Source organism: Mauremys reevesii, linkage group 5, assembly GCF_016161935.1.
Source record: "Mauremys reevesii isolate NIE-2019 linkage group 5, ASM1616193v1, whole genome shotgun sequence".
Taxonomy (NCBI): Eukaryota; Metazoa; Chordata; order Testudines; family Geoemydidae; genus Mauremys; species Mauremys reevesii.
The window spans coordinates 136,844,133-136,868,999 of NC_052627.1; the positions used below are offsets into that span (position 1 = coordinate 136,844,133).

General features: G+C 50.9%; 1 protein-coding gene across 4 annotated transcripts in view; it reads right to left on the minus strand.

The window, feature by feature from the left end:
* Positions 1–24,867, minus strand: part of SIGLEC1 (sialic acid binding Ig like lectin 1) — a 49,031-nt gene that overhangs the window by 20,120 nt on the left and 4,044 nt on the right. For 3 of the 4 annotated variants that reach the window (XM_039542632.1, XM_039542633.1, XM_039542631.1), the window contains exons 2-10: positions 16,935–17,016; positions 15,013–15,372; positions 14,469–14,765; positions 11,877–12,143; positions 10,375–10,629; positions 7,535–7,834; positions 3,895–4,149; positions 2,392–2,694; positions 362–616 (exon numbers count right to left, since the gene is read on the minus strand). In XM_039542632.1, coding sequence (XP_039398566.1) covers positions 362–616; positions 2,392–2,694; positions 3,895–4,149; positions 7,535–7,834; positions 10,375–10,629; positions 11,877–12,143; positions 14,469–14,765; positions 15,013–15,372; positions 16,935–16,983 — 2,341 coding nt within the window. In that variant the 5' untranslated portion in view covers positions 16,984–17,016. The remainder of the gene's footprint in view (positions 1–361; positions 617–2,391; positions 2,695–3,894; positions 4,150–7,534; positions 7,835–10,374; positions 10,630–11,876; positions 12,144–14,468; positions 14,766–15,012; positions 15,373–16,934; positions 17,017–24,867) is intronic. The other variant, XM_039542634.1, reaches the window with a different exon arrangement.

A 24,867-nucleotide genomic window follows, 5' to 3' on the forward strand; every position in this document is an offset into this window, starting at 1 on the left:
CTGGGGCCAGAGCATCAGCCTGAGTAAGCCTGGGTTACATGTGCCCATACGTGTTGGCACACACGCATGCTCCTGCATGTACGCAAGAGCCCAGATGCACACAAACAATGCACACAGGTGCACATACACTCACACATGCACACACCCACACAATCATACACGTGCACACTACATGAACCCACGTGCAGCCACCGACATGTAGCCAAATGCACCCTCACGTGTACACACCCGTGACGCGCACCTGCAAGTGCAGTTAGGTGTGTTGGTTGGGACAGGACTGACCTCACCACTGGGGCCCATGCGTACGTGCTCCTGTGGGAACCTGCCACTGCCATGAAGATTCAAAGTGTCTGGAACTTACACAGCACATTCAGCGAGACCAAGGCGGAGCTTCTGCTTCTTCCGTTATTCGTTGCCTTGCAGTAATAGACCCCGGCGTCTGCACTGGCCACCTGCTGGAACACCAGGGAATTGGCCAGGCCCTCGGACAGCAACTGGCCATTTCTGAACCAGCTGTAGTTAGTCACGGCCGATGAGTTGCTGCTCACGTGGCAGGTCAGGTTGACGCTCTGGCCTTCCTGCACCTCTGAGGCCGGCGTGGCGATGACCCTCGCCGCTGAGGGGGGAGGAGAGAAAACAGGATTCAGGGACTGAGCGACGGGGGAAGAGCAAAGCAATGAAAGATGCGTCTCTTTGGGTACATTACGGGGCACGACATAACGGCCTGCTAGGGCTGGAGGGCCCAGGGGGCAGGTGGTTGTTAAGGGCAGCCCATGGGGGTATATGAAGGAGCAAGGGGATGGGCTTAGCCCAAGGGGGAGTTAGTCTGTGTATCCTAGACTACATTTCCTGCCAGTGCAATCTGTCCCCAAGAGACGGCCTGGAGCCCCATTGCATGGGACATTTAAAATTAGACTTGACAGAGCTCTAGAAAATGTTCTGGAGGGAGCAGTCCTGCCCTTTGGTGCTAGGAGCATAGAAGAGGGTCTTTTCCGTCACTAGATTCTGTGATTCGATTAGGCTGGGGAACAGGTTCTCAAGAGAAGCGGTGGTAGCTGTAACGGACAGTTAAAACTGGACTAGGCAAAGTCCTGGAGAATGCACAGCAGAAGGTGCGTGTGAGGTTTTCCGTGTGTGTGGGGGGGGAGTACCTTGGGGGCGGCACACATTAGATGAGCTTGTACATCGGAGTTGTATGATGCTTTGAGAGGGGGATTTTGAACACAAAGCCAGATTCTGATCTCAGTTACACCAGTGTAAATGCGTAATAATTCTATCGCTTTCAGCGGAGTGACTCTGGATTTACCTTGGTGTTCCTGAGAGCAGAATCTGGCCCACAGATGGGAATCGTTGCCTCTTGGAGTATCGCCAGCTTTGTGCGACTTTGGAAACATTTGCAAATTTCACAATTGTCTTTTTTTTAGCAGCAAATGAATCAATCGTTTCAAATGTCACAAATGGGCCATTATGCTGCCCTCAGTTGGCAGCCATTTTCCTACAGCTATCCTCGAGTTCTGTCAAATGGCCAGTGCTTGGCAAAATGTGCATGGCCTAAAGTCATTTGTGATATGTCGTATTTATCCAGTATTGCATCTCCATGCACAGAAGCTTGGTTTTATGTAGCAAACTCTGTCAAAAGGCCCAAATTGGACACTTACATTTCAGGCAGTTTCCTCCCTTCATGATGGAGTAGATGACCTCTTGAGGTCTCGTCCAGCCCTAGGTTTCTATGAATCTATGATATTTAATATTCAGTGGTTCCATAGGGTACTGCGGAATCTCCCCTTTAACTTGTTCCCTTTATGGATCCCATCCCACTAACTTGGATGCCATCCTAGGAAGCAATGAGGCCTCCCCTACAGGAGTTAATAGGGTGGGATCAGTAGTGAATCACCCATAGATTCCAAGCCCAGAAGGGACCACTGTGATCTAGGATGACGTCCTGCATAGCCCAGGCCGGAGATCTGCTCCACAATAATCCCTAGAGCCGAGCTGTTAGACAAACATCCCACCTCGATTCAAAACTTGCCAGTGATGGAGAATCCACCTCAACGTTTGGGAAATTGTTCCAGTGGTGAATGACGCTCAGGGTGACCAAACGATATGATACTTATTTGATCCCTCACAACAGCCATTTCGCTAAGGATTCAATCCAGGGCTGTGACAGGAGTCGGTGGGATGCGACCCGCCCCTCCAGTGAATCCCCCTTGCGATCAATGGAATTGCTGGGTTGTTAGTTTTTTTTATAACAGCAGAAGGATTAGCTTGAATCATCCCTTACCGCCAACACAGAGGCCTGGCCCCCTCCCTGCCTGCCTGGGTCTCTCTCCCACCACACGCGGTTGGAAAGGCCAGTTCCCTTTGACAAGAGGAACCCAGCTGGGGACTCACTCTCTGCACTGAAGACCATGGAGGTACTTGCATTGCCATAGGCATTCCTAGCCGAGCACACGTAGGTCCCTTCGTCCTCCAGCACCACCTCACGGATCTCCACCTTCAGGCTGTTGTACGATGGCGTCGCACTGAGCCTCTGGCCGGCCAACGAGCGGGACCCACTGGTGGAAGCTACTAATTCATCTCCTCTGTACAGGGCTAATTCGGACTGCGGGTCGCTGTCGGTGGTGCACAGGATGATGCCCAGGTGCCTGTTCTGCGTCTCTAGTAGGGAGGTCATCTGGGGCCGTCTCGGTGGGACTGCAGGGTTAAAATGTTATTGGCCGATATGTTATTTGACATATGATTGTTTACTAGATTAGGAGAAACCCTCGCAACCCCCACTCCCCCTTCCCCAGCGCTCTAATGGGTCCTTCTGATGGCACCAGCAGCCAGGCTGTTGCTTCAGTCTCTTTCTTTGCTCAAACAGGCCTGGGCCAATAAAGACAAGACAGGAATCTGGCCAGAATTGGAATCTGGAGCAACTGAAGGTCCCTGAGCCGCCAGCCTCACTTTGATATGATGGACCGTATGTTCTGGGGCAGAACTTTGGGAGTTTAGATGATAACAATGGGCCAGACCCTCAGCTGGTGTCAATCCGCAGAGCTCTGTTTCCTTCAGTGGAACTACTCCGATTGACACCCATTCATGAGCTGGCCCAAGGATCTTGCATTTTTATGGAGTCTTGGATCCCGATAGAGTCCAGAAATTTAGACTCATACACAAGCTATGGGTAGGGAGCACAGCATCCACCTCTGAAATGCACCTGCAGCTCTGGGGTGGAACATAGCAGCTGTTTTACAGTGCACAGCAACTCTACACTCATGTTAAGGGCAGGAAGCGAAAACAACGGTTTCCTCCTAAAACAGGGAGAAGTGACTGGCAGGACGAACAGCAGTTACTGCAGGCGGAATTTGGGCCTGGCACCAGAGTTAATACTCTTATGAAGAATGCCAGCCTGGGCCTGTTTTTCCTGACCATGAATGGTCAGGATACTAGTTCTACTCTACATCTCACCTGCAAGATGACAACTCCACCAGCACCACACCAGTTTAGCACCCTGCTGTGGAATCTGGATTGTGAACTCAGCTAGAAAGTTGCTGGGTCCTGGAGGCTAGCTAAGTCGCATCAGCTGCAGGACCAGGACGGTATTGCCAGATTGATCCGATTAACTGACTTGCATCTTACTTTAATAAAGGCTCTCAGGGCCAGATTCTGCTCTCAGACAGGCTTATGTAAATCTGGAGTCACTCTGGTGTAAATTTGGAGTCACTCCATTGATTCAGGGATCACTTTAGTTTCATGATGGGGCAGCTGAGGGCAGAACTTGGCCATTAGTATGTGAATTGTGGCCTCCCCAAGATGTCCCCCAGCTGATCTAAGGATTAGCCAGTTCCCTAATCACAAAGAATTCCCCCTTTTGCCTTATCCCGGGACCTGTGGAAGGGAGGTCATACTTACACAGCACCCGCAGGGTGACAGCCGGAGAGGTGCTGCTGCCTCTCTTATTCTGGGCCTTACACTGGAAAGCGCCGGCGTCCCTGCTGCTCGCAGCTGGGAGGACCAGGGTGTTCTCGGAGCTCTCCTTCAGCCACCTGGCGTTCTTATACCAGGTGTAGCTGGTCCCTTCCTCTGCGCTTCGGGTGGCGACGCACGTCAGGGTGACTGCATCTCCTTCGCGCACCTCCGGGGAGGGACTGATCAACACTCTCGCCACTGAACGAGGGAGGGAAGGAAACACAGTGAAGCAGGGGAGTGAAATCTTTGTCATGGTAGGGCAGTGACCCAAGGTTTGCCCTCTGGGCCTCACATGAGATGTGTGAGCCTGAGCAGCCTCCGTAGTCCCCGCTGGACACTGGCCCATGTTGCCAAGCCAAATATATGCTTTGGTGCTAAGGGCTGTGTGAGTCCCGTGATGTACGGCGAGATGTAATGAAGCCAGGGACATGAAATCAAGCCTCTAGTCCAGCTGCTGCGTGGAGATTCAGCGCCCTGCTTGTTTGGGTTTGCCTATACCGCAGTATTATGGGCTTGGGAAAGGGGATAGGTTGAGGTTCTTTATTGTTTGCTGTTCTTTTTTACTGTGTCCGGTTTGGGGGAGGGAGGGAGAGGAGGAATACAGGCCATTTATAAGACTGGCAGGATGGCTTTCAGCCTCTCCTACCACAGAGGATGGATCTAGACTGTTCTCAGTGGCAGAAGATGACAGAACAAGGCGTAATGGTCTCAAGTTGCAGTGGGGGAGGTTTAGGTTGGATATTAGGAAAAACTTTTTCACTAGTAGGGTGGTGAAGAACTGGAATGGGTTACCTAGGGAGGTGGTGGTGGAATCTCCTTCCTTAGAGGTTTTTAAGGTCAGGCTTGACAAAGCCCTGGCTGGGATGATTTAGTTGGGAATTGGTCCTGCTCTGAGCAGGGAGTTGGACTAGATACCTCCTGAGGTCCCTTCCAACCCTGAGATTCTATGATTCTATGATTGGGATAGCTGGCCCAAAGGAGGAAGGGGGGTTGAAAAAATCCTGTTGAAACTGTTTTTCAACAGAAAAATTGCTTTTTTTTTTTTTTGGCAAAACAAAATATTCCACAAAAGAATTCTGGTTTCTGCGTGGAAAAAATGACTTTGTCACAAAACCCAAACACCCAAAACCAGAAACGTTTTTGGCTTTTGGCTCAAAGCTGAAACACTGCAGTTTGGGAATACTGCTGCAGTGCTTCATGGGAGTTGTAGTTCAGGTGCATACCGCCTGCACTCTTCTCTATGGGCTGACTAGTCAAACTACATTTGCCATGATGCACTGCACCAGGGAGTCCCTTGATGCACCTGTGGTGGCTTAACAAGAAGGAAGCCATGGTGCATCATGGGAATTGTGGTTTGGCCTGGGATTTGGGACTATAGAGGAAAAAGGGAATATGAGGACCCTAAACTACAATTCCCATGAAGTACCATCACTGCATTTCCAAATTGAAATATTTTTGGTTTCCAGTTGAAATTTTTCTGTCACAAATTTGGGATTTTCAATATTTTGCTAAGAAGTCTAAAAATGTTGGTGAAAACTCAAAATTTCCAAAAAGGAAAAAAACCCTGAAAAACATTTTCTGATTAGCTCTATTAGAGAGGCTCCTGGCTTCTCCAATCAAAGAAACAATTTCCTTCCAGAGAAAGCTTAAAAACAAAGAGTCCTCATAAAGATACACCAGGCCTATATGAAACTTCACAGAACTTCAGCACCGGAACAACACGCTCTCTTCATCCCGAGCATCTGCATTACTAATCAGCTGTAGCTTCTTCAAGGCACAATCCAGAAGACGGGAGAAAAGTGAGTTGAAATCAGCAGTCCCTGAGCTGTCTATAGTTACAGCTGGTCAAAAAAAAAATAACCAAAAAATTTTCCCACTGCAAAAATGGGATTTGTCAAAAAGGATTTTTTTGTTTTTGTTGTTTGTTGTGGGAAAATGTCATTTTCAATGGAATTTTTCTCAGGCAGAAATTTCTAACTGGAATTAAATTTTTCAGTTTGTTCTCATTGAAATGTTTGTTTCATTTTGGTTTTCAAAAATCTAAAAATTACTTAAATTTTGAAACTATAGATTTTTTGGTTTTTCTCCTTTCTCATCATTCCCTCCCTCTCACTGAATCCAACTGGATGAGCAAACTGGCAAGGTTGTTTCTCTCCCCGCCACCCTCCACTTTACTCTCCTTTTTTCCCTTTTGCCGCTCTGTAACTGGTCTGAAACGGGAGAAGATCTGAAAAGTCACTGAGTGGAAAAAGGAAAAACAAGGAAAAGAAAAGGTATGGGGGCGGGGGGGACATTATCCACATGATTTCACTGACTAGCCAAAAGGGGCCAAAAGAAGGAAGAGAGATGAAATGTTGAAATGTGTTGAAAAAATATGTAATGAAAATTTTTGAAAAAATATGAAAAATGGGTCCAATTGTGCCACCAACTCTGAAACGTCAAAATGTTCAGTGAACTTGTTCTGTTTTGTCAGCCAGCTCTGCCTGTATCAGAATGTTAAATAGCATCTCCATAACTTCTTTATTGAGTGTAGGTCTGTGACTGGGTGTAACAGGCCCCCGGGTGATTTCTGGAGGGGTGTCAGGCGTAACTGGTTACCCAGCCCAGCTGGGGAGGAGACAGGTGCTCATAAAGGAAGGAGCACAGAGCAGAAGAAGGGAGGAGATCCGGGTGAGAGATAGCTGAGAGTTTCCTTGGGCTAAAGGATGAGAGAAGCCTGGGAGCCAGAGGGCCCAGAGCCAGGAGGAAACCTGGAGGCCGGGGGCAGTGAAGCTGGGGCCAGAGGCACATTGTCCCTAGAGGAGGTTGGGTGTTTCCTCTCTCTGGGAAGGGCCAGGGGGAGGCAGACTGAAGAAAGCCGCAGGAATGGAATTACTCCCTCCAAGGCACGGAGAGGCAGTCCTGAGGAGTCAGCGTTCCAGCAGAGAAAGAAGGCCCTGGGAGGACCGAGGGAGACGCCTGGGGACCAGCAGAGAGGCTGTGCTAAGTGCAGGCTGCAGGGAAGGAGAACGGACCAGGGTTCCCCTCCCAGCCCTGAGGAAGGGGCGTACATGCTTCATGTCAGGACTGTTGAGCCCAGGATGGGGCTGAAGACGGAGCCTCGAGGACAAGCTGAGCAATAGCACCCGAGGGGGCCGAGGAATCTCTTGTGTTGGGAGACAATTTGGAATGTTTTGTCGTACGTTTGTTACCCCAGCTGGGGAGAGACGTAAAGCGAGCTGGGCAGAGTCATGAGACGAGGCAGACCACTGCTGTTGGCGGGGGGCGGATAGATGAGGAGGGCCTGCTAGGCTGCACCCAGACATGAGGGTGCCCCAGCAGTCAGCCGACCTTTCTGTAAGGCCTTAATCTAAGGATGGTGCAGCTATGGCAGAGAGGACAGTTGTGAAATGCTCCTCAAATGGAGTGACGAGAGAGACCCCATTGCCCAGGGTTTCCACTGTGAAGGTGGCAGAAGAATGTTGGTATTATTAAACATGATGCTCGGAGAAGGCGTCATGCCCAAAAATCTGTCCGGGGGCCTGGGAGTCCCGATTGGTGGCAGCCCCTTACCCCGTGTGGTAATCACAAATCATTTACTCACTTTGGGCATGGAACAGCTTAGCAGCAGTTGCATTCCCGTATGCGTTGCTTGCCGTGCACTGGTATTGGCCGTCGTCCTCCGGCAGCACGTTCCGGATCTCCAGTTTCAAGGAGTTGCGGGAAGCTGTGATGCTGAGCCGCTGGCTGGGGGCCGCATGGGAGCTGGTGGTGGCGACGAGGGCCTCATTGCGGTAAAGGGCCAGCACAGACAGGGGGTGGCTATCCACGGTGCAGTGAATGAGAGCCAGTTTTCCTTCCTGCGTCTCCTGGAACAAAGTGATTGCAAGGCCCCTAGGGGGATCTGTGCGGTGGAAGGGAGACAATGACAGAGCATTGGTGGTGTGATGAGCCAGGTATTGAAGAACCCAGGGGAGAGTTGGTGGGGGTGGGGAGGGAGGAATAACAACTGGATTTATGATTAGAGTAAGAGGTTAAAAGGTGACGGCCAGATTAGAATCACCTAGCTTTAGAAAACAGATGTGCCTGCTGGGTTTGAATAGCATCCAGGAGATTTTTAGAAATATTATAATTTTGGGGTTTCTTTTATTCCTTCCAGTTTTTGAGTCACTAGAGCACACTCAGGTCACGTTTACAAGCTTTTCCCCCAGCTAGCAGTGCTAGAAACTTGCCCTTTTTTAAAAAAAAGAAAAGAAAAGAAAGCCAAGATTTTTTTTTTAACTTAATCCCTTGACTCCAGTAGTTGGAGCTTTAAGAACACTGCGAAGTCTCAGTGGCCTCACAGACACAGCCCTTTCCTGGGTTTCCCAATACATTGTAACTCGGGTCTGGTGTTTCATTGCTACACTAATAACTGGGATGACACTCCCAACTCCAGGCCAGCACACAGCCGTTAGGTGGGAATGGCTTCTGGACATTGCAGGCCTGGGTGGGATCCAGCCAGCACCCTACAGGTGAAAAGAGCTGTGGCCCAGATACTCAGAGGCAACCAGGCACCTAACTCCCAGTGAAATCAATGGGAGTTGGGGGTAGGGTGGCCATATTTCTTAAAGTAAAAATGGGACGGCTGGGGGCTCGCCAGAGTTGCCTCCCCATGCGCTGGGGCTGACCCCCGGAGCTCCGCTCTGCTTTGCAGCTGGGGCAAATGCTCACTTTTGGCAAACAAGTAGGGATGGCCAGGACAGAGCTGAAAAAGGGGACTGTTCCGGCCAAAATGGGACATACGGGGACCCTAGTTTAGGTGCCTAAATAGCTTTGAGAATCTGGGCCTGTGTCCCTTTCCCAGGGCCCTGACCGGCTGTTTCCTCTAGGGGCGCCGGATCTTACTGTGACAGGGTCCAGTGGTTCTCAACCTGTTTCCCACTGTGGACCATATATGTGGCCCATGATGTGTTATGTGGGCCGCATGCAATACTACCTGTATGGCCCTGAGGATGTTACATGGGCCGCAGCCAGGGCCGGCGCAACCCATTAGGTGACCTAGGCAGTCGCCTAGGGCACTAACATTTGGGGAGCCGCGACCGCAGTGGCCGGACCTTCCACCGCCTCTGTCGGAGGCGGCATTTCGGGGGCGGGACCTTCCACTGCCTCTGTCGGAGGCGGCATTTCGGGGGCGGGACCTTCCACTGCCTCTGTCGGAGGCGGCATTTCGGGGGCGGGACCTTCCACTGCCTCTGTCGGAGGCGGCATTTCGGGGGCGGGACCTTCCACTGCCTCTGTCGGAGGCGGCATTTCGGGGGCGGGACCTTCTGCCACCTAGGGTGGCAAAAAAGCAGGTGGCGCTCCTGACCGCAGCTCTGTGCTGATAGGGGCCACAGGTGGCCCACGGGCTCCAGGGTGAGAACCACTGGGGGAGACCCCAGCTCAGGTCAGGACTGGCTGGGAGGGAGAGCAAACTCCGTGAAGGAGAGGCCTGGCTGGGCGCAGCCACTGACTAAACATGCTGCCTGCAGAGTGACTCCGGGACTATCGGTTTGGATTTGCTAGCACTGATGCAGCTGCTGTTGCTGAGTGAGGCTGCTGCAGGTAATCTCTGTCGGTTGCACCTGACCGGGGAGACAGCTGTGGTTGTGAGCCAAGGAGCAACCCGGTCACATTTACCCAAGTACCAGAACTCCATTAATGCTGCAAGCCTTGCTGCATCAAACCTCCCGTGATCCCCTGGCAGATATTTGTGGGGCAGCTGATATTTCCTGGAGCAGGGACGGTTTCCCCAGTTTTTACTGACAAACATGTCAAGGCAAAACTCCCTAAATATTTATCTTCCCCAAACCTGCAAAACTGTGATTCCCCTTCCCCCCCTGCTGTATTACTCAGAGGCTGTCAAACTGGGGGAGGGGCCGCTCTGCCATGTCCCTGAAAGTCTCCTCGGTTCACCTTTCTGTCTCCCTTTGCTCCTCCCGTTCAGCCACTCTGGTCTCCAGAGCCGCTCCTCGGTCTGTGAAGACCAGGAGCTGTTTGCACTGAATGCACATGTTTGCCACCTGCCCACAACCGTACATGCTGCATTCAGTGCAGTAAACTGGATATCCTCCCCCGCCCCCACTCAGCTGCTTCTGCCGGCGTTCTTTTTACTCTTGTAGGATTTTGTGGTTTGTGCTTTGCTTTGGTGGGAGTGGGGGGTTAAGTTTAGAGAATGGTTGTTAGGTGTATCTGCCTCTCGCTCCCCCTCTCTAAACTCCCTTGTAAAACTCCCCTGTTCACTAGCTCCTCTGGTCACTTAGGAGCTGGCTTTTTAAACCCCTCTTCTCCCTGAGCAGCCCTCCCCCTCGCCCCTCCCTGCCCCCGGCTCAGCACACAACCCCCCTTAAAAACCTTAACCCTTTAAAAACCTCAGATCAAGGTGCCCTGCAGTAGTAGGTGTGAGTTTTGTGCTACACTTACAGAACACGGTCAGGCTGATGGCCTGGGACATCTCACTCCCTTTGTTGTTCTGCACCTTGCACGAATAATAGCCGGTGTCGCTGCTGGTGACTTCGTGAAACACCAGGGAGCGGGCCGTGCCTTCCTTGATCCAGACGTTGTTCTTGTACCAGGTGTAGCTGAGATCCTGGTTCTCCTCGCCGGGAATGGCGCACGTCAAAGTGACCATCTCGCCTTCCTGTATCTCTGCAGAAGGGTTCACCGAGACCACGGCAGCTGAAGGAGATGACAGCAGATTGAGTCAGAGAGATTAAGACTAGATGGGACCACCAGATCATCCAGGCTGACCTTCTGTATAGAAGAGGCCACTAAGCACCACCCAGCCACCCCCTAGCCAGCCCATCCACCAGAATTAGACCAAAAAGTTACAGCCCTTGGGATACTCAATTACTTTGTGCCATGGGCAGAGATTGAGGGGGAAGGAGATGTACCAGGGCTCCAGTCCCCTGGAGTGGCAGGAAACTGAGTATGTGAGATACACCCACATGATCCTAGCAAATAACCTGCACCCAGGATGGGGTGAAGCCAGATTTCAAAGGCGACTGATCTTCGAGCTTCAAGACATGACTGGGACACCCTCTGGGTTGAAGAAGACTCCCCCGCCCACCATCTCTCTGGGATGCAAGAGTGAAGGGGGAGGAAGACTGGGTTTGTGATTAAAGCACTGCACTAGGACTTGGGAACTTTGGGATTCAATTTCTACCACACTGGCAGACTTGCTGTGTTTGGGCAAGTCATTTAGTCACTCTGTGCCTCAGTTTCCCCATGTGTAAAACAGAGCTAGCAATATTTCCTTATCCCAAAGGGCAGATTCAGTAGTGCTTGTGAGGCACTCAGACATGAGGGTGATCAATCAAGCTGAGTAGGAAACCATTTTCCCATCTTATAAAATAAATCGGAGACACTGAAAAATGTTCCTGTCCAGAAGTGGGACGAAAAGTCAAAATCTCAAATTTTTGTGAATGCAAAAAAAAAATTGGTTTGGGTCAATGGCATGTTTCAGTTTGATTTTGACCTTTTTTCTTTAACTATTTTTTTAGGCAAAATTGACTAACATTTCTAAACAAAAAGTCATTTTGACTTGAAAAGTGGAAACATTAAAATGTCAAAACCGGCCAGCTTGACAATTTCAAAAAAGTTTTCTGATCATTTTTTGAGTCGGGAGAGACCTTGAAACCCGCCCCTGCTTTGCAAACTGTTTGGGTTTTGACAAATCAGCATTTAAAAAAAAAACATTCCTTGAAGAATTCCCAGCCCGCTCTAATGACAAATACTGAGGCAGACAGTCAGTTGCATTAGGGTGGAGGGAACGTTATTGTTTTGCTGAAGCATCCACCTTTGGCCATCCTGGCCTAGATGGAGGACTGGTTTTATTTCTTTACTGCACATGGTCCCCATGAAGCATTGGTGCTACAGTGCTATTGGCTGGTGATTCATCTGAGGCCCCCGTCCTCCATACTTACAAAAAACATAGAGAACAGCTGCTTCCGCCACCCCGGTGCCGACGGAATTTTCCGCTTCACAGTGGTATGGGCCATAATCTTCGCGAGCAACGCTCTGGAGAGTCAGAATCTGTTGGCTCCCCCCCAAGGCGGTCCCGCCCTTGTACCACTTGTAGGTGGTGACCTCGGGGAAGGTGCTGTTCACGCTGCACGTGAGAGACACAGCGTCGCCCACCCGGATGTTCTTTGTGGAGGGGTTGATTACCACTTTTGCGCCTTTCGGGGAATCTGCAGGGGAGTCAGAGGAAGAAAGGACACGCAATGAATGGAGGTGGCATCCAGTGGGCACCACCACAGCCAGGAATCGCTGGCTGAGGCTGAAGCCAGCGGTCCTGACTTAGGGAAGTCAGGTTAGCTCAGAACCGTTCGTCGCTGTCTCCAGTCTGGTCCGTGCTGCTCATGACCCTCTGACAGCTCTTCTCTCTGTGGGCTCTTGGAAATGACGTTGGCACAAGTCCTGCATCTTGGCGGGGGGTTAGACTAGATGCCCTTGCGGTCCCTTCTCACCCTACGGGTCTAGGAGTCTGTATATCCGACACATCCCTACAGGGCACAAGACCCCCCCCCACCTCAGCTAGCCCCCTTGCCAGTGTCAGAGACCAAAGCCTGAGTGGGCAAAAGGACCTGAACCAGCTTCTCATCCTTAGAGATGGTTCCCTGCAAGCCAGGAAGCCAGATCCAGGACTTAGGGCTGCTTCCTAACCACGTTCCCTGGGCAGCATAGCCTGGGGCTTCTCTGCTTTCGGAAAAGGAGGCAGCTCCGCAGGTAGAAGCTGGAAAGGTCTTGGCCCATGGTCAAGCTAATGACATGGGCAGAAGGTGGCTGCTGGCAGGAGTCTGTGAGCAGAAGAACAAGGCATCCTGGGTAGAGTTCTCGGGCTGAAAAGTGTGTGCGGGCAGGCGGTGCTGCGCTCCATGGATCACTGGAGTTCGTCGACACACGGCAGGGTCTGGCTACCAGCTATCTCAGCGTCCCCATCGGGGCTGGGAGGAGAGTCCCGTTTGCCAGGCAGACGGTGGGTGGGGAGGAAGGGCTGGGCACACTGCACAGGGGCCGTGCTGAGAGGAAAGTGGGGAGCTGTCATGAGCCGGTGGTGGGTGGAGAAGGAAGAAGTGATATTAGAAGGGCAGCTGGCAGTTGGCCTTAATGAGAAACGTATCTGGAGCTGACAGTAGCACCACCAAGTGGTAAGAGGCAGTCGGGGGGGAGGGTCTGTACAGCAGTGAGAGAAGTCGGTCCAGGAGAACGAGAGGAACTAGGAAATTGTTGGCCAGACGCAGCTTCCAGGAGACATCTGGAGTGACTGCACCAGGGATTGACACCAGCCCCTGGGATCTCTGGCCACTTTTACCAAGCTGGCTAGGTGCTGTCTTGTTTTAGGCTGCTGAGTCTGCGCATGTCAGCACAGCTGCTCCAGGGTGAGGGCCACAGACTGTTTCTAAGGGGTAACAGGTTCTGCGTTTGTACAGCCGCTATCTTCTCACAGAGCTTTACAAATGATATTCACCGGGGTCCCCAGCCTGCCTTCCACTCCCGCGCTCTGCCAGCGATAGCATGCAGATGTCTAACTCTGCAGGTTGTCAGACCTCTGCATCCTCTCACTTGCATCCACAATTAATTGCACCCAGCATCAAATCAACCAGAGGAGGTTTTTTTTTCCCAAGTGTGGCTCTATAAGGGTATGGCTACACTTGAGAGTTGCAGCGCTGGTGGAGGCTTTCCAGCGCTGAACTGTCCACATCTGCAGGGCACATCCATCAGCAACTGCAACTCCTGGCTGGCTGGCTGGCTGCCACCTGGGTCTGCTGGGGAATAAGCATTGCAGTGCTGGTCTGTGTGTGTACACACACACGCCTGTATTTGGCTCAGGGGTATTAGGAGTATCCCAGAATGCTTTAACTTTTATTTAAATTATTTTTTTTGTTTTGTTATGCAGCCTGTCTTGTTTTTGTTGTGAATCTGGGCACCTGCTGGCTATCTAAAAAAAAACAAAGCTGCTGTGATCAATCTGTGAACAATCAAATGAGATATCCCCCCCCTCGTGATTCACAGGGGTTATGTTTGCTTTTGGCTTGACCAGCGCAGAAGAAAGAAGTCGGCAGCTGCTTATCTGGTCTGCAGGCTTTTGCAGTTAAAGAAAGGGGTCGAAAGTTTCTGTTTCTTTTTGCAGTCAGAGGCCGACACAGTTGGCTCCAAAAATCATCCTCTCCTAAGACACAAGACCCAATTCGCTCCCCACAGGAATGCAGCTGCCTCTGGGGTGGAACAGGGCAGCTGCTGAAGCAGCACCCAGCACTGCCACAGAGCAGGATAGGGCTGCAAGGCGAGACGAAGTCTTTGTTCAGTGAAAATCACAGAGGAGAATTTAGGGAAGCCAGATTTCCGTGGGAATCTGGCCATGAATTTCTGGCCGGGTGTCAGAGATCACATGGCAGACCTGGAAGCATTGTGGGCTGGAAAGACATGACTTGGGCAATGCAGAAACAGAGGCCGTAGTTGCTGGTCCTCGCTCCAGTCAGCAAGGGCAGTGTTTGAAAAGCAGCACTACTCACATTTCACCCTCAGAGCGATTTCCCCGTTTGCCTGCTTGGAGCCAACAGACACTTCGCAGAACAGCTTTTTGGAGTGGTCCTGCCACGACAAGGAGGTAACGAGGATCTGCTGGCTGAGCACTCCAGTGGTGTCCAGTTGCACTGTCCCAGTCACGGTCGAGAGCAGGGCATTGTAGCCCCTCCACTGCAGAGCGGTGCCATCGTATGGGCAGGCATATGGACTGGAGCAGGTGAAGTTCACTCTCATACCCTCCCTTAGATCTTCCGGGGCAGCAATGGCTGGGCTGGTGGGGGCATCTAGGGATGGAAAGAACAGAGAGATTCTGGGGAATCTGCGATGGGATAATAGCGATTCCAGTTTATTCCTCCATCACGGCACGGTACCCTTGGACATTCATGGCAGCAGTGCGGATAGAACTCAGCTGCTGCACAAGCACTTGAGCTACAGGAGACTCACCTGTGGCTGGCAGCACTACAGGGCCCATGACACACAGTGGAGTAGTTGTGATTTTACACGCTCTGGCTAGCTCGTCTCCATACTCACCGGTAACCGTCACCATCACCCCACGCAGGTCTGACCACCGGTCGCCCTGGTTGATCTCGAACCTGAAGTTGTACTTGCCGCTGTCCTCACTCCTCACGCCCCTCAGCAGCAGGGTGCAGTTGTGCCCGGCCAGGTCGCCCAGCAGCTCGGTCCGGCCCTGGAACCTGCCATCGACCTCGCTGGGAGTGGCCGAGTGGTAAATCACAATGCGCTGGCTATCGTAATCCTTGTACCAGATGGCCACAATGCTGCCCGTGGAGGTCACTGTGCTGGGGTAGCTGAAGGTGCAGGGTATCAGGACGCAGGAGTCCTTTACACTGTGCAGGCTTAGGGGGTAGGTGACGCCCCACGAGCCAAAGGCTGTATTAGACAGAGGGGAACAGAGAGAGGGGGAGGGGAACAGACAGAGGGAGCAAGGTACAAGCAGAAACCTCAGTCAGGACAGAGCTAATCTGCTGACTCCATCAGCAACATGCTTCTCTCCTCTCCGCCAGCCAGCGGGGCCTGGCTCCTGGGCAGAGCTCTCTTCCCTTCTGGCCTTGCTACTGATCTGTTGTGTCTGTGTGTGGAGCTGGGGAGAGGGGGAAGGGGCTTGAGCATCTCACTTAGGCCCAGATTTTCAGAAGTGCCGACCAGATGCAATTCCCATTAAAGTCAATGAACCCAACTGGTCTCTGGGGTAACTCCATTCAAGTTGGTGGAGTCATCCCAGAGCAGAATTTGTCCTATTGCGAGCAGCTGGTGCATGTTACCACTGTAAATTGGGCCCTCAAGCTGGGCATCCAAAATCAGGGTCCATGCTGGAAATTTGGGCTGCTGTCTTAGTGCCTCAGTTTACCTGCGTGTAAAATGGGGATAATGCTGCACTGCCTGTGTTTTGTGTCCGAGGCATCACCGAAATACAAATAAATAATGTCACCTGCTGCCAAGGGATTGGCCAATTGGTTTTTGTACTGTGACTTAGGACCAGTAAACGCTCAGTGTCTGATCCTACTCCCACTCCTACTGGTGTAAAACAGGAGCGTGCACTGCCCTGGGAGAATATACAGGGGTCGGTTAGAGATTGCTCCTGAACCTAGGAGAGAGAATCCTCCAGGCTCTGGGTAAGAACATAAGAACAACCAGACTGGGTCAGACCAGTGGTCCATCTAGCCCAGTATCCTGTCTGCCGACAGTAGCCAGTGCCAGGTATTCAGAGGGAATGAACAGAACAGGTAATCAAGTGATCCATCCCTGTCGCCCATTCCCAGGTTCTGTCAAACAGAGGGTAGTGACCCCCGGAGCATGGGGTTGAATCCCTGCCCATCTTGGCTAATAGGTCCATCAATGGCTATCTTCCATGAACTTATCTAGTTCTTTTCTGACCCCTGCTTCACAACATCCCCTGGCAATGAGTTCCACAGGTTGACTGTGCGTTGTGTGAAGAAATACTTCCTTTCGTTTGTTTTAAACCTGCTGCCTATTAATGTCATTGGGTGTTCTTGTGTTATGTGAAGGAGAAAACAACACTTCCTTATTCACTTTCTCCACCCCAGTCATGATTGTATAGACCTCAGTCATATCCCCCCTTAGTCATCTCTTTTCCAAGCTGCACAGTCCCAGTCTTTTGAATCTCTCCTCATACGGAAGCTGTTCCATACCCCTAATCATTTTTGTTCCCCTTCTCTGAACCTTTTCGTATTCTAATATAGGGTTTTTTTTGAGATGGGACGACCAGAACTGCATGCAGTATTCAAGGTGCAGGTGTGCCATGGATTTATGTAGTGGCATTGTGATATTTTCTGTCTTATTCTCTATCCATTTCCTAATGGTCCAAACCCTTTGCCATGCTGAAGGGAGGCAGTGGAGGGAGTGTTGCATGCAGGCAGAAGCTAATAGAACACCACTGATCATTATTATTAGGATTAAACATGGCACCGTACCTTGCTGGGCATGACTGGCCAGGAAGATGAGCTGAAATAAGATGGGCATGACAGCTCCCACTGGATAACGTTATGGGAGATCCTGGTGGAAGAGAAAAGAGGATCATGCAATAAGCTCTTGCAGGATGGTTAGTCTTTATAGTAAGTGTTTGGAAAAGGAAGCTGTGCTGGCGAAAGGAGCTGAGTCAAAGGCCCTGCAGACTAGAGGCCTCTGTTTAACCAAAGATCTGAGGCAGGATGAGTAGCAGTAGAGCAGGCTTCCTCCATATTGACCTGCCAATGTGCTGCAAACTAGGGTGGAAGATGAGTGCAGTCTGCACGGCCCAGCGAGTCCTTGGCTCCTCTGCTCGGACTGGTGGTCATTTACCACTAGGCATCGGGCCGGGACCCTGCTCATCTCACCTAGATTATGCTGAGCGTCCATCAGATGAAAACAGCTTTTGATTGCTATGGGATAAATTTCGCTCTCAACTGAGCCAGTATCACGGTGAAATAACCCCATTGGTGTTACTTGCTGACTCCTTTGGTGTTACTCCGGATTTACACTAGTGCAGCTAGTGCACCCGATTCTGTACAATGATGTGGTTGCTGCTGCAAAAACATGTACCTGGTGTCCCCAGGGTTCAGGGACAGGGGCATGGGACATTGGGATGAGTGTAGCCTAGCTCCATAGCATTGTTAAACCAGACACCTCTACAGAAAGTGTTGGTTGGAGACCCCGTCTAGTTGCCTGCTGGTTGGAGATGATCCACTCTTGATTGGATAACCCACTAGTTCTGGGCAGCCAATGAGGGACCTTAGTCAAAACCACCATTCTGCTTGGCTTGTTTGGAAGCTCTGATGTCTCTGGGTTAAGGACTCCAGCTGTGGGACCATGTCCTGGCCCCACAGACTCAGACACTGGGAATATTTAGATCTTTTTATTTTTTTGGAAGGGGAGGTGTGACGAGGCAGTTCTGGCGGGACCCAACTGAGAGTGCCAATTCAGGACCAATTGCTCAAACAGGGCAGTCACAGCCCTAGGCTGGGGTTTTTCCACCTCTAAGGCAAACCAAACCAGCCAGACAAAAGGGACTTTGGTCTCACCCCACTGGCTAACCACAAGTCACACAAGCAATTTCCTTAGACACTCCAGTCTCCCAGTATCACCACCAGTTCCACTCGTCCTGGGGATGAATGGTTATGAAAACCAACACCCCAATAAAAGAAAAAGGTTCCCTCGATCCCAAAGGACCAAGCCCCAGACCCAGGTCAATATACACATCAGATCTTACCCACAAATCACACTGTTGCCAATTCTTTAGAATCTAAAATCTAAAGGTTTATTCATAAAGGGAAAAAGGTAGAGATAAGAGCTAGAATTGGTAAATGGAATCAATTACATACAGCAATGGCAAAGTTCTTAGTTCAGGCTTGCAGCAGTGATGGCATAAACTGCAGGTTCAAATCAAGTCTCTGGAACATCCCCCGCTGGGATGGGTCATTCAGTCCTTTGTGCAGAGCTTCAGGTTGTAGCAAAGTCCCTCCAGAGGTAAGAAGCAGGATTGAAGACAAGATGGAGATGAGGCATTAGCCTTATATAGGCTTTTCCAGGTGTAAGAATCTCTTTGTCCTTACCGTGGAAAATTACAGCAAAATGGAGTCTGGAGTCCAGTCCCTGCATACTTCGCTGAGTCATAAGGCATATCTGCCTTCTTTCCATGGGTCAATTGTGTAGCTGATGGTCCTTAATGGACCATCAAGCAGGCTAAGCAGAGCTAACACCAACTTGTCTGGGAGATCACCCAGAAGCACATCACCAACTTGAAATACAGACAGTATAGAGCCAATATACATAACTTCAACTAAAAATGATACATGCACACAGACAGCATAATCATAACCAGCAACCCATAACCTGGTCTTAGACACCTTATATGACCCCCTTTACCCAAGATTTGGTGCCACTACAGGACCTTGGTTGCAACCTATGTTCTATATGGTCCCAATTTATATCAATAACGTCACAGGAGGGGATTAGAAGGCTGCCCCCCCCCAGTCCCCAAAAAGTCAAAGACATCCCTTCAAACTCTTCACAATGTGGTAACCTACAGCTGGTTGTGGGGAAAGGAAGAAAGCCCATACCTGAGATTAAAAACTCCCAGATTAACAGGAAAATTTGCAAGCCAACTTGGCAAGACTGAGGCCCAAATATCTTCTGCAAAGCATGTGGGCACTGGGCATGCCGGTGTACAAGTGTAAATGCATTTCTGGATTTTCCAGGTGTCATCTCTCAGCGGCCTCTGCCTGGGAGCAAGGGCACTTGGGTTCAGCCAGGTGAGCCCAGCTCAGACCTACACAATGGCTTGACGGGGCAATGCAGAGAGTTTGTTATGTGGTGTTCGGTAGCAGAGGGTCATGGGATGTCCCCGAGCTGGGTGCAAGCCCCACCATTACATTGGGCCCCCTGTTTGGAGGCGTTCAGATCCGGAGTGTTGGTGCAGATTGCAACGACAGATGAGATCCAAGATCTGGATCCAAATTTCCCTGCAGCTGAGCTCCAGGATTCTGGTTTGGCCATGTGTAGAGATCAGCTCCAGGCTGATTAAACGAGCACCCACCCCCAAACTGCCCTGGAGTGCAGGGGAGTGGTGATGGGCCCTTTGTGGAGATAAGGGGTATGGTGGACCTGACATAACCCCTCTGTGAGTGAAGAGAAGCCTGAGAGTCTGGAAGGACGCTTGAGTATAGACAGATGATAGTCACGGTGTATTCCATCGCAGAGTCTTGAATAGCAGCCTCCTTGTGGATGAGAAGAGACCCACCCCTCGGTGTCAATCCAGTGTCAATCTAGAGTAGCCCTGTTGGAGTCAGTGGAGTTATTCCACCATGACACTGGTGAAGCCAGAGCAAAATTTTCCCCACAGTGGCCAGTTTTGATCTGGTGGACGTTCAGCATAAGCTCGGTGAAACCACAACATGGGCAGAAGGTGAGAGGCTATCTACTGGCCCTCTCCTGTTGAACATACTGTGGGGATGGGATCCCCAGCTGTAAGCCCTTCTAGGCAGGAACCATGCCATGGGAAATGTCTGCGGTAGGAGCCCAGTGTATAAAGGGTGCTATCGGGGAGGCTGTGTATCAGTGTCTCTCAGCCTGAGGCTCTTCAATGTGTCTCCTGCGGCTCTTTGCAGTACGTGATATTAAAACACTGTGTGATGTAACTAGTAACCAATCAAAGTTATTAACCAATCAGGATGCTTTTACAATGTTATTAACCAATGAAGTTATTAACTTGCACTAAGTTATTAATTTCAGAGGAGCAGCCGTGTTAGTCTGTATCAGCAAAAAGAGCGCGGAGTCCTTGTGGCACCTTAGGGACTAACACATTTATTTGGGCATGTTATTAATGTATTTGCTGTGAGAATAATGGATACAGAATAATACACTAACTGTTTCCCTGGCATACTGTTTAAATCTGACTAGCGCTCTAGTAAACGAATCGGTGAATTCACACTATCGTTTCGGCAACGCTGATCACAAATTTGGCTCCGGAGCCACTGAGGTCGGAGTATCACTGGTGTACGTAGTTAGTCTGTCAAAAGAGCACCACCTAGTGCATGCAAGAAGACTAGCACCTGTTGTGTTACTCCTAAGTTTGTAGGTCCAACCATAGAAATGTAGGGGTGGAAGCAGGGCCGGCTCCAGGCACCAGCTTAGCAAGTGGGTGCTTGGGGCGGCCACTCCGGAGAGGGGAGGCACGTCCAGCTATTCAGCGGTCAGAGCAAAGGACCTCCCGCTGAATTGCCGCAGATCACGATCGCAGCTTTTTTTTTTTTTTTTTGGCTGCTTGGGGCAGCAAAACCCCTGGAGCCGGCCCTGGGTGGAAGGGGCCTAGAGAGCACAGTTGCCAACTTTGATGCGGTAAATAAGCACCTGACTTTCACAATATGCCAAAAATCAAGCTAATCCCATTTCAAAACAAGGCCAAAACAGGACAATCCCTAAAAACTCCAACACTCTGTGTGACTAGATTCCCCCTGGTCTGCAGAGAAAGAACTGACAGGGATTCGAAGGGGATTTCAATGCATGACAGTCTCTTAGCAAGAGTCGGGCTAGCTGTAACCCTAATAACGCGAGACTTGTAGAAGCGAGGCGAGTGGGAAAGAACTGTGGGAGAAGTTGTTGCCACCTTGTGTCGATAAATATGGAATGTAGACTGGAGTCTAAATAGAAGCAAGAAAAATAAGATACCAAGATGACCTATGTATAAACAAAATGCAGCTGTTGCTTATTATTGTATGTAACAAATGGTATAAATGCTGCAATTGTTTACCTGTAGAGAGACCTGCCAAGGAGAGGGGAACCCTGTGTCCTAGTGCACTCTCTCCCTCTCTGCAATTGCTTGCGAAATAAAGTATCTGACTTTGCTGCACCCAACCAGAAAGTGAGAACTGTGTTTTTCTCCGACAGCAGCCTGGGACTGTGGTGCGCCCGCTGTGCACCCCTGACTCTCTCCCTCCCTTGCCTCTGCTTGCCGGAAGCTGATCCAAAAAAAAAGATGCTACAAGCCCAACAGGCTACAAGCTAAAAACAAGCCAACAAGCAACTCACAAGCCAGTTAAGCCAAAAACAAGCCCGATTTCTGCGTTTTTCGTGGGTTTGGCATGTCTGCTAGACAGGTCTAGTCCAGCCCCTTGGGCTGAGGCAGGACCCAAGGGGGGAGGGATAGCTCAGTGGTTTGAGCATTGGCCTGCTCAACCCAGGGTTGTGAGTTCAATCCTTGAAGGGGGGGAGGGGGGGGGGGGGTAAAAAAAAGTCCCAGTGAGGGCTGGGGGCTCAATGACTTTTCACTTCCCTTCTTCAGTTCTGAGGAATTCCCAGTTATTACCTTATGTTGTTGGGGGAAGGATGTTCTAGAAGTTAGGTGAGTTAGTCTGACATGGGAGAGCTAGGTGCAAGTCCCTGCTTTGCCTCCCGTTTCCTGTGTTGTGGGGATAGATACAGAAAGGAGGTGAGATGTTCAGAGGCTATGGTAATGGCAGCAGTATCAGTCCTGTAGCTAGATTAGTCTACATGGCAAATGGCCTCCTGTGGGCAGCTACCATTAAATACCCTCCACTCTGGGACCCTACCAAAGACAGACCCCGAGATCGTCAGTGAAGGCTTTTATCTGTTGTGCAGGCTAACCGCTTGCAGAGGACAAGAACGCATGCTTCCATCCAGTGCTTGAAAAATGCAGCTGGTCAAAAATGTTACCAATTTTCACACTTTTTATTATTTTTTTTCTGGAAAATTTTCATGATTTTTGTTTTTATTTTATTTTTTGCAGGCCAGAAATTTCCAAAAATGTGAAATTTTGATGAACACTTTTGCAACAAATTTCACAACTGTTTTCCAACAGTGTCTGCATTTCCCAGCTATCTCCAGTGTGCAAACTTGCAGTGCTTGGGTTGGGAAGAGCCCATTCCCATTATCACTTTGTTCTCCTGGGGCTCCCATCTACAAAATGGTCCACTCTCTCCTGGATCTAGCAAGTCTCAATGGAAGATCCCCTCCAGCACATGGCATCCCACTGGGAACAGCATGCTGAGGTCCTAGGGCTGGACATCTTTGCCCCAACTTGGCTCCAAAGATATCCAGCAAATTACAGAACTAAAACAGGTTGGTGGTGTGCCAGAGAGCCTAAAATAACTGCTAAACTCTGGTGACTGCAAGCCTTCAGGGCTGAGAAGGAAGTTAACATCCCCGTGTCTCTCTGCAATGTCCCATCTGTTTCCTGGGGTCACTTTTCCACACATGGTTCCCCACTAAGTTTCGTTTCTCCTGCACTTCTGCCCTGGTTTCACAGTTTTGTTGTCACTGTGTGAAGTGATGGATCCTGGACAGAGGTGAAAGTAAGCCGGTCCGGTCCAGTCCGGTGTACCGGCAAGAGCCAGTATGCCATGCTGGACCGCACTGGTTTCCACGGCAGGGATTAAAGGGCAGCACAGAGCCCTTTAAATCCCAACAGCGGCTTGAGCGGCCAGGCTGGGGCCGGGATTTAAAGGGCTCAGAGCTCCTCGTGGCTGCAGGCAGCCCAGAGCCCTTTAAATCCCGGCCCCAGCACGGCAAAGCTCCGGGTTCCCCCCGGCGGCCGGAGCCCCAGGCCCTTTAATTTTCCCCTGAGCCCCGGGGGGCTCCCAGCCACCTCTTCAGCTGAGAGCCTCTGGTTGATTTAAAGGCCCTGGGTCTCCCAGCCACAGCTGGTGCCCCAGGGCCTTTAAATCTTGAGAGGCCCCGCCTCTTCTGGATGAGGCCACACACCCCTCAGGACTCCGGCAGTACCGGTAAGTCCTGTAAGTTACTTTCACCCCTGATCTGGATCAGGTTTCTGAGGCACACCCCAGGCCTGGGGTATGTAGTGAGAGGAGCTGTTTCTGACATTCAGATCTGGATGTGGGTTTGAACATGCCCAAGGTTCCGGGGTGTTTCGACCTGGGGTTCTGGTTCTGACCCATCTCTAGTTTTGATGGCTGTGATCCAGGGGATAGGGCATTAGTCTGAGATGCAGGAGACCTGGGCACTACTCCTAGTTCTGCCAATAACGTTCTGTGTGACCCTGGACAATTCCCTTGACCTCTGCTTCCTGCCTTCTCTTTAGTTTTACATCTAGCGCTTGCTTCTATAGTGCTTTTCATCCAAAGCTCTAAAGGCTCTTTACAAAGGAGGGCAGTGCCAATATTCCCATTTTACAGATGGGGAAACTGAGGCACAGACTTGCCTGAGGTCACCCAGCAGACCAGCAACAGAATCCTGGTCTCCTGAGTTCCAAGCCAGGCTCTGTCCACTGGGCTGCACAGCCTTAGATTATGAGCAGAATGGGGCAGGGTCTGTCTCTCTGTTTGTGTCTGTGTGGCGCCCCGCACAATGGGCCCCGATCTGGGTTAGGGTCTCTCGGTGCTGCTGTGACATAATAGAGACTGGCCAATGCAAACCCACAGGTCCGAGCCTGATTTGATAGGTTGAGTTCTTCTCTCTGGCCGAGCTCAGAGCGCTGCTAGCAGTTGCTATGCTGCTGGAGGTGCAGTGATTGGAGAGGATGTGAAACCTCGGTTTCCCTGATCTCTCGTGGCCGTTACAGGTCACAGGGCATATTCACCAGCAAAGTCCTGGCGATCTGACCACGTTCTAGTGCGGGATCGTGGCTACAGGGCTGGGCACGGAGTAAGAAGGAGGGCTGGTTGGAAACGTTCTGTCAAAATTGGGTTTTGATGGAAAATTGGGGTTTTCAACTAACCAGAGTGGGCGGGGTGGGAAGAGTGTGTGTGTTTGTGTGGGGGGGTGTCTGCTTTCCAGGGAAAACTAAAAATCTGGGCTCTGGAAAAACATCCATTTTGGAAATGCTGTCGCAGTGCATCCTGGGGGTTGTAGTTCAGGTGCCTCGCTTCCCCATTCACCTCTATGGGATGGGTTCCCCAGCTGGACTACGTCTGCCATGATGCATCACTATGGCCCTGGAGCCACCGGGGAGGTGAGTACGACTGACCCGCTCCCAGGCAGCCCATTCCTTCGGGAGAGGGGGCACTGCCGGTTCTCAGCCCCACGCCTGAGCCAGTCGTGGGCTGAGCAGCCAGTCTCCAAGCTGCTCTGTGGTTTACGAGGCAATGACTAGCCAGTGGTCTCCTGGGTCACACCGAGGACCTGACCCAAAGCGCAGCAAAGTCATTGGAAAGACCCCCTACCCCAATGCCCTCAATGGGCTCTAGGCTGGACCCTGAGCTGGGACCCTCTGGCAACAGCTCCCCTCCCACCGACCAAGTAAAGGGCTCCCCAGGGGAGAACAGCAGGGAGGTGCAAACCATATCTACAGTCGCCCAAAGACTGGCTTCCTAAAGGTGGCAGATACTCAGGCCATTTGAAAATTGTCCAGTGCCCATCCCTGCAGCAGGGAGTCCCACAGGTTAGTCACACCTT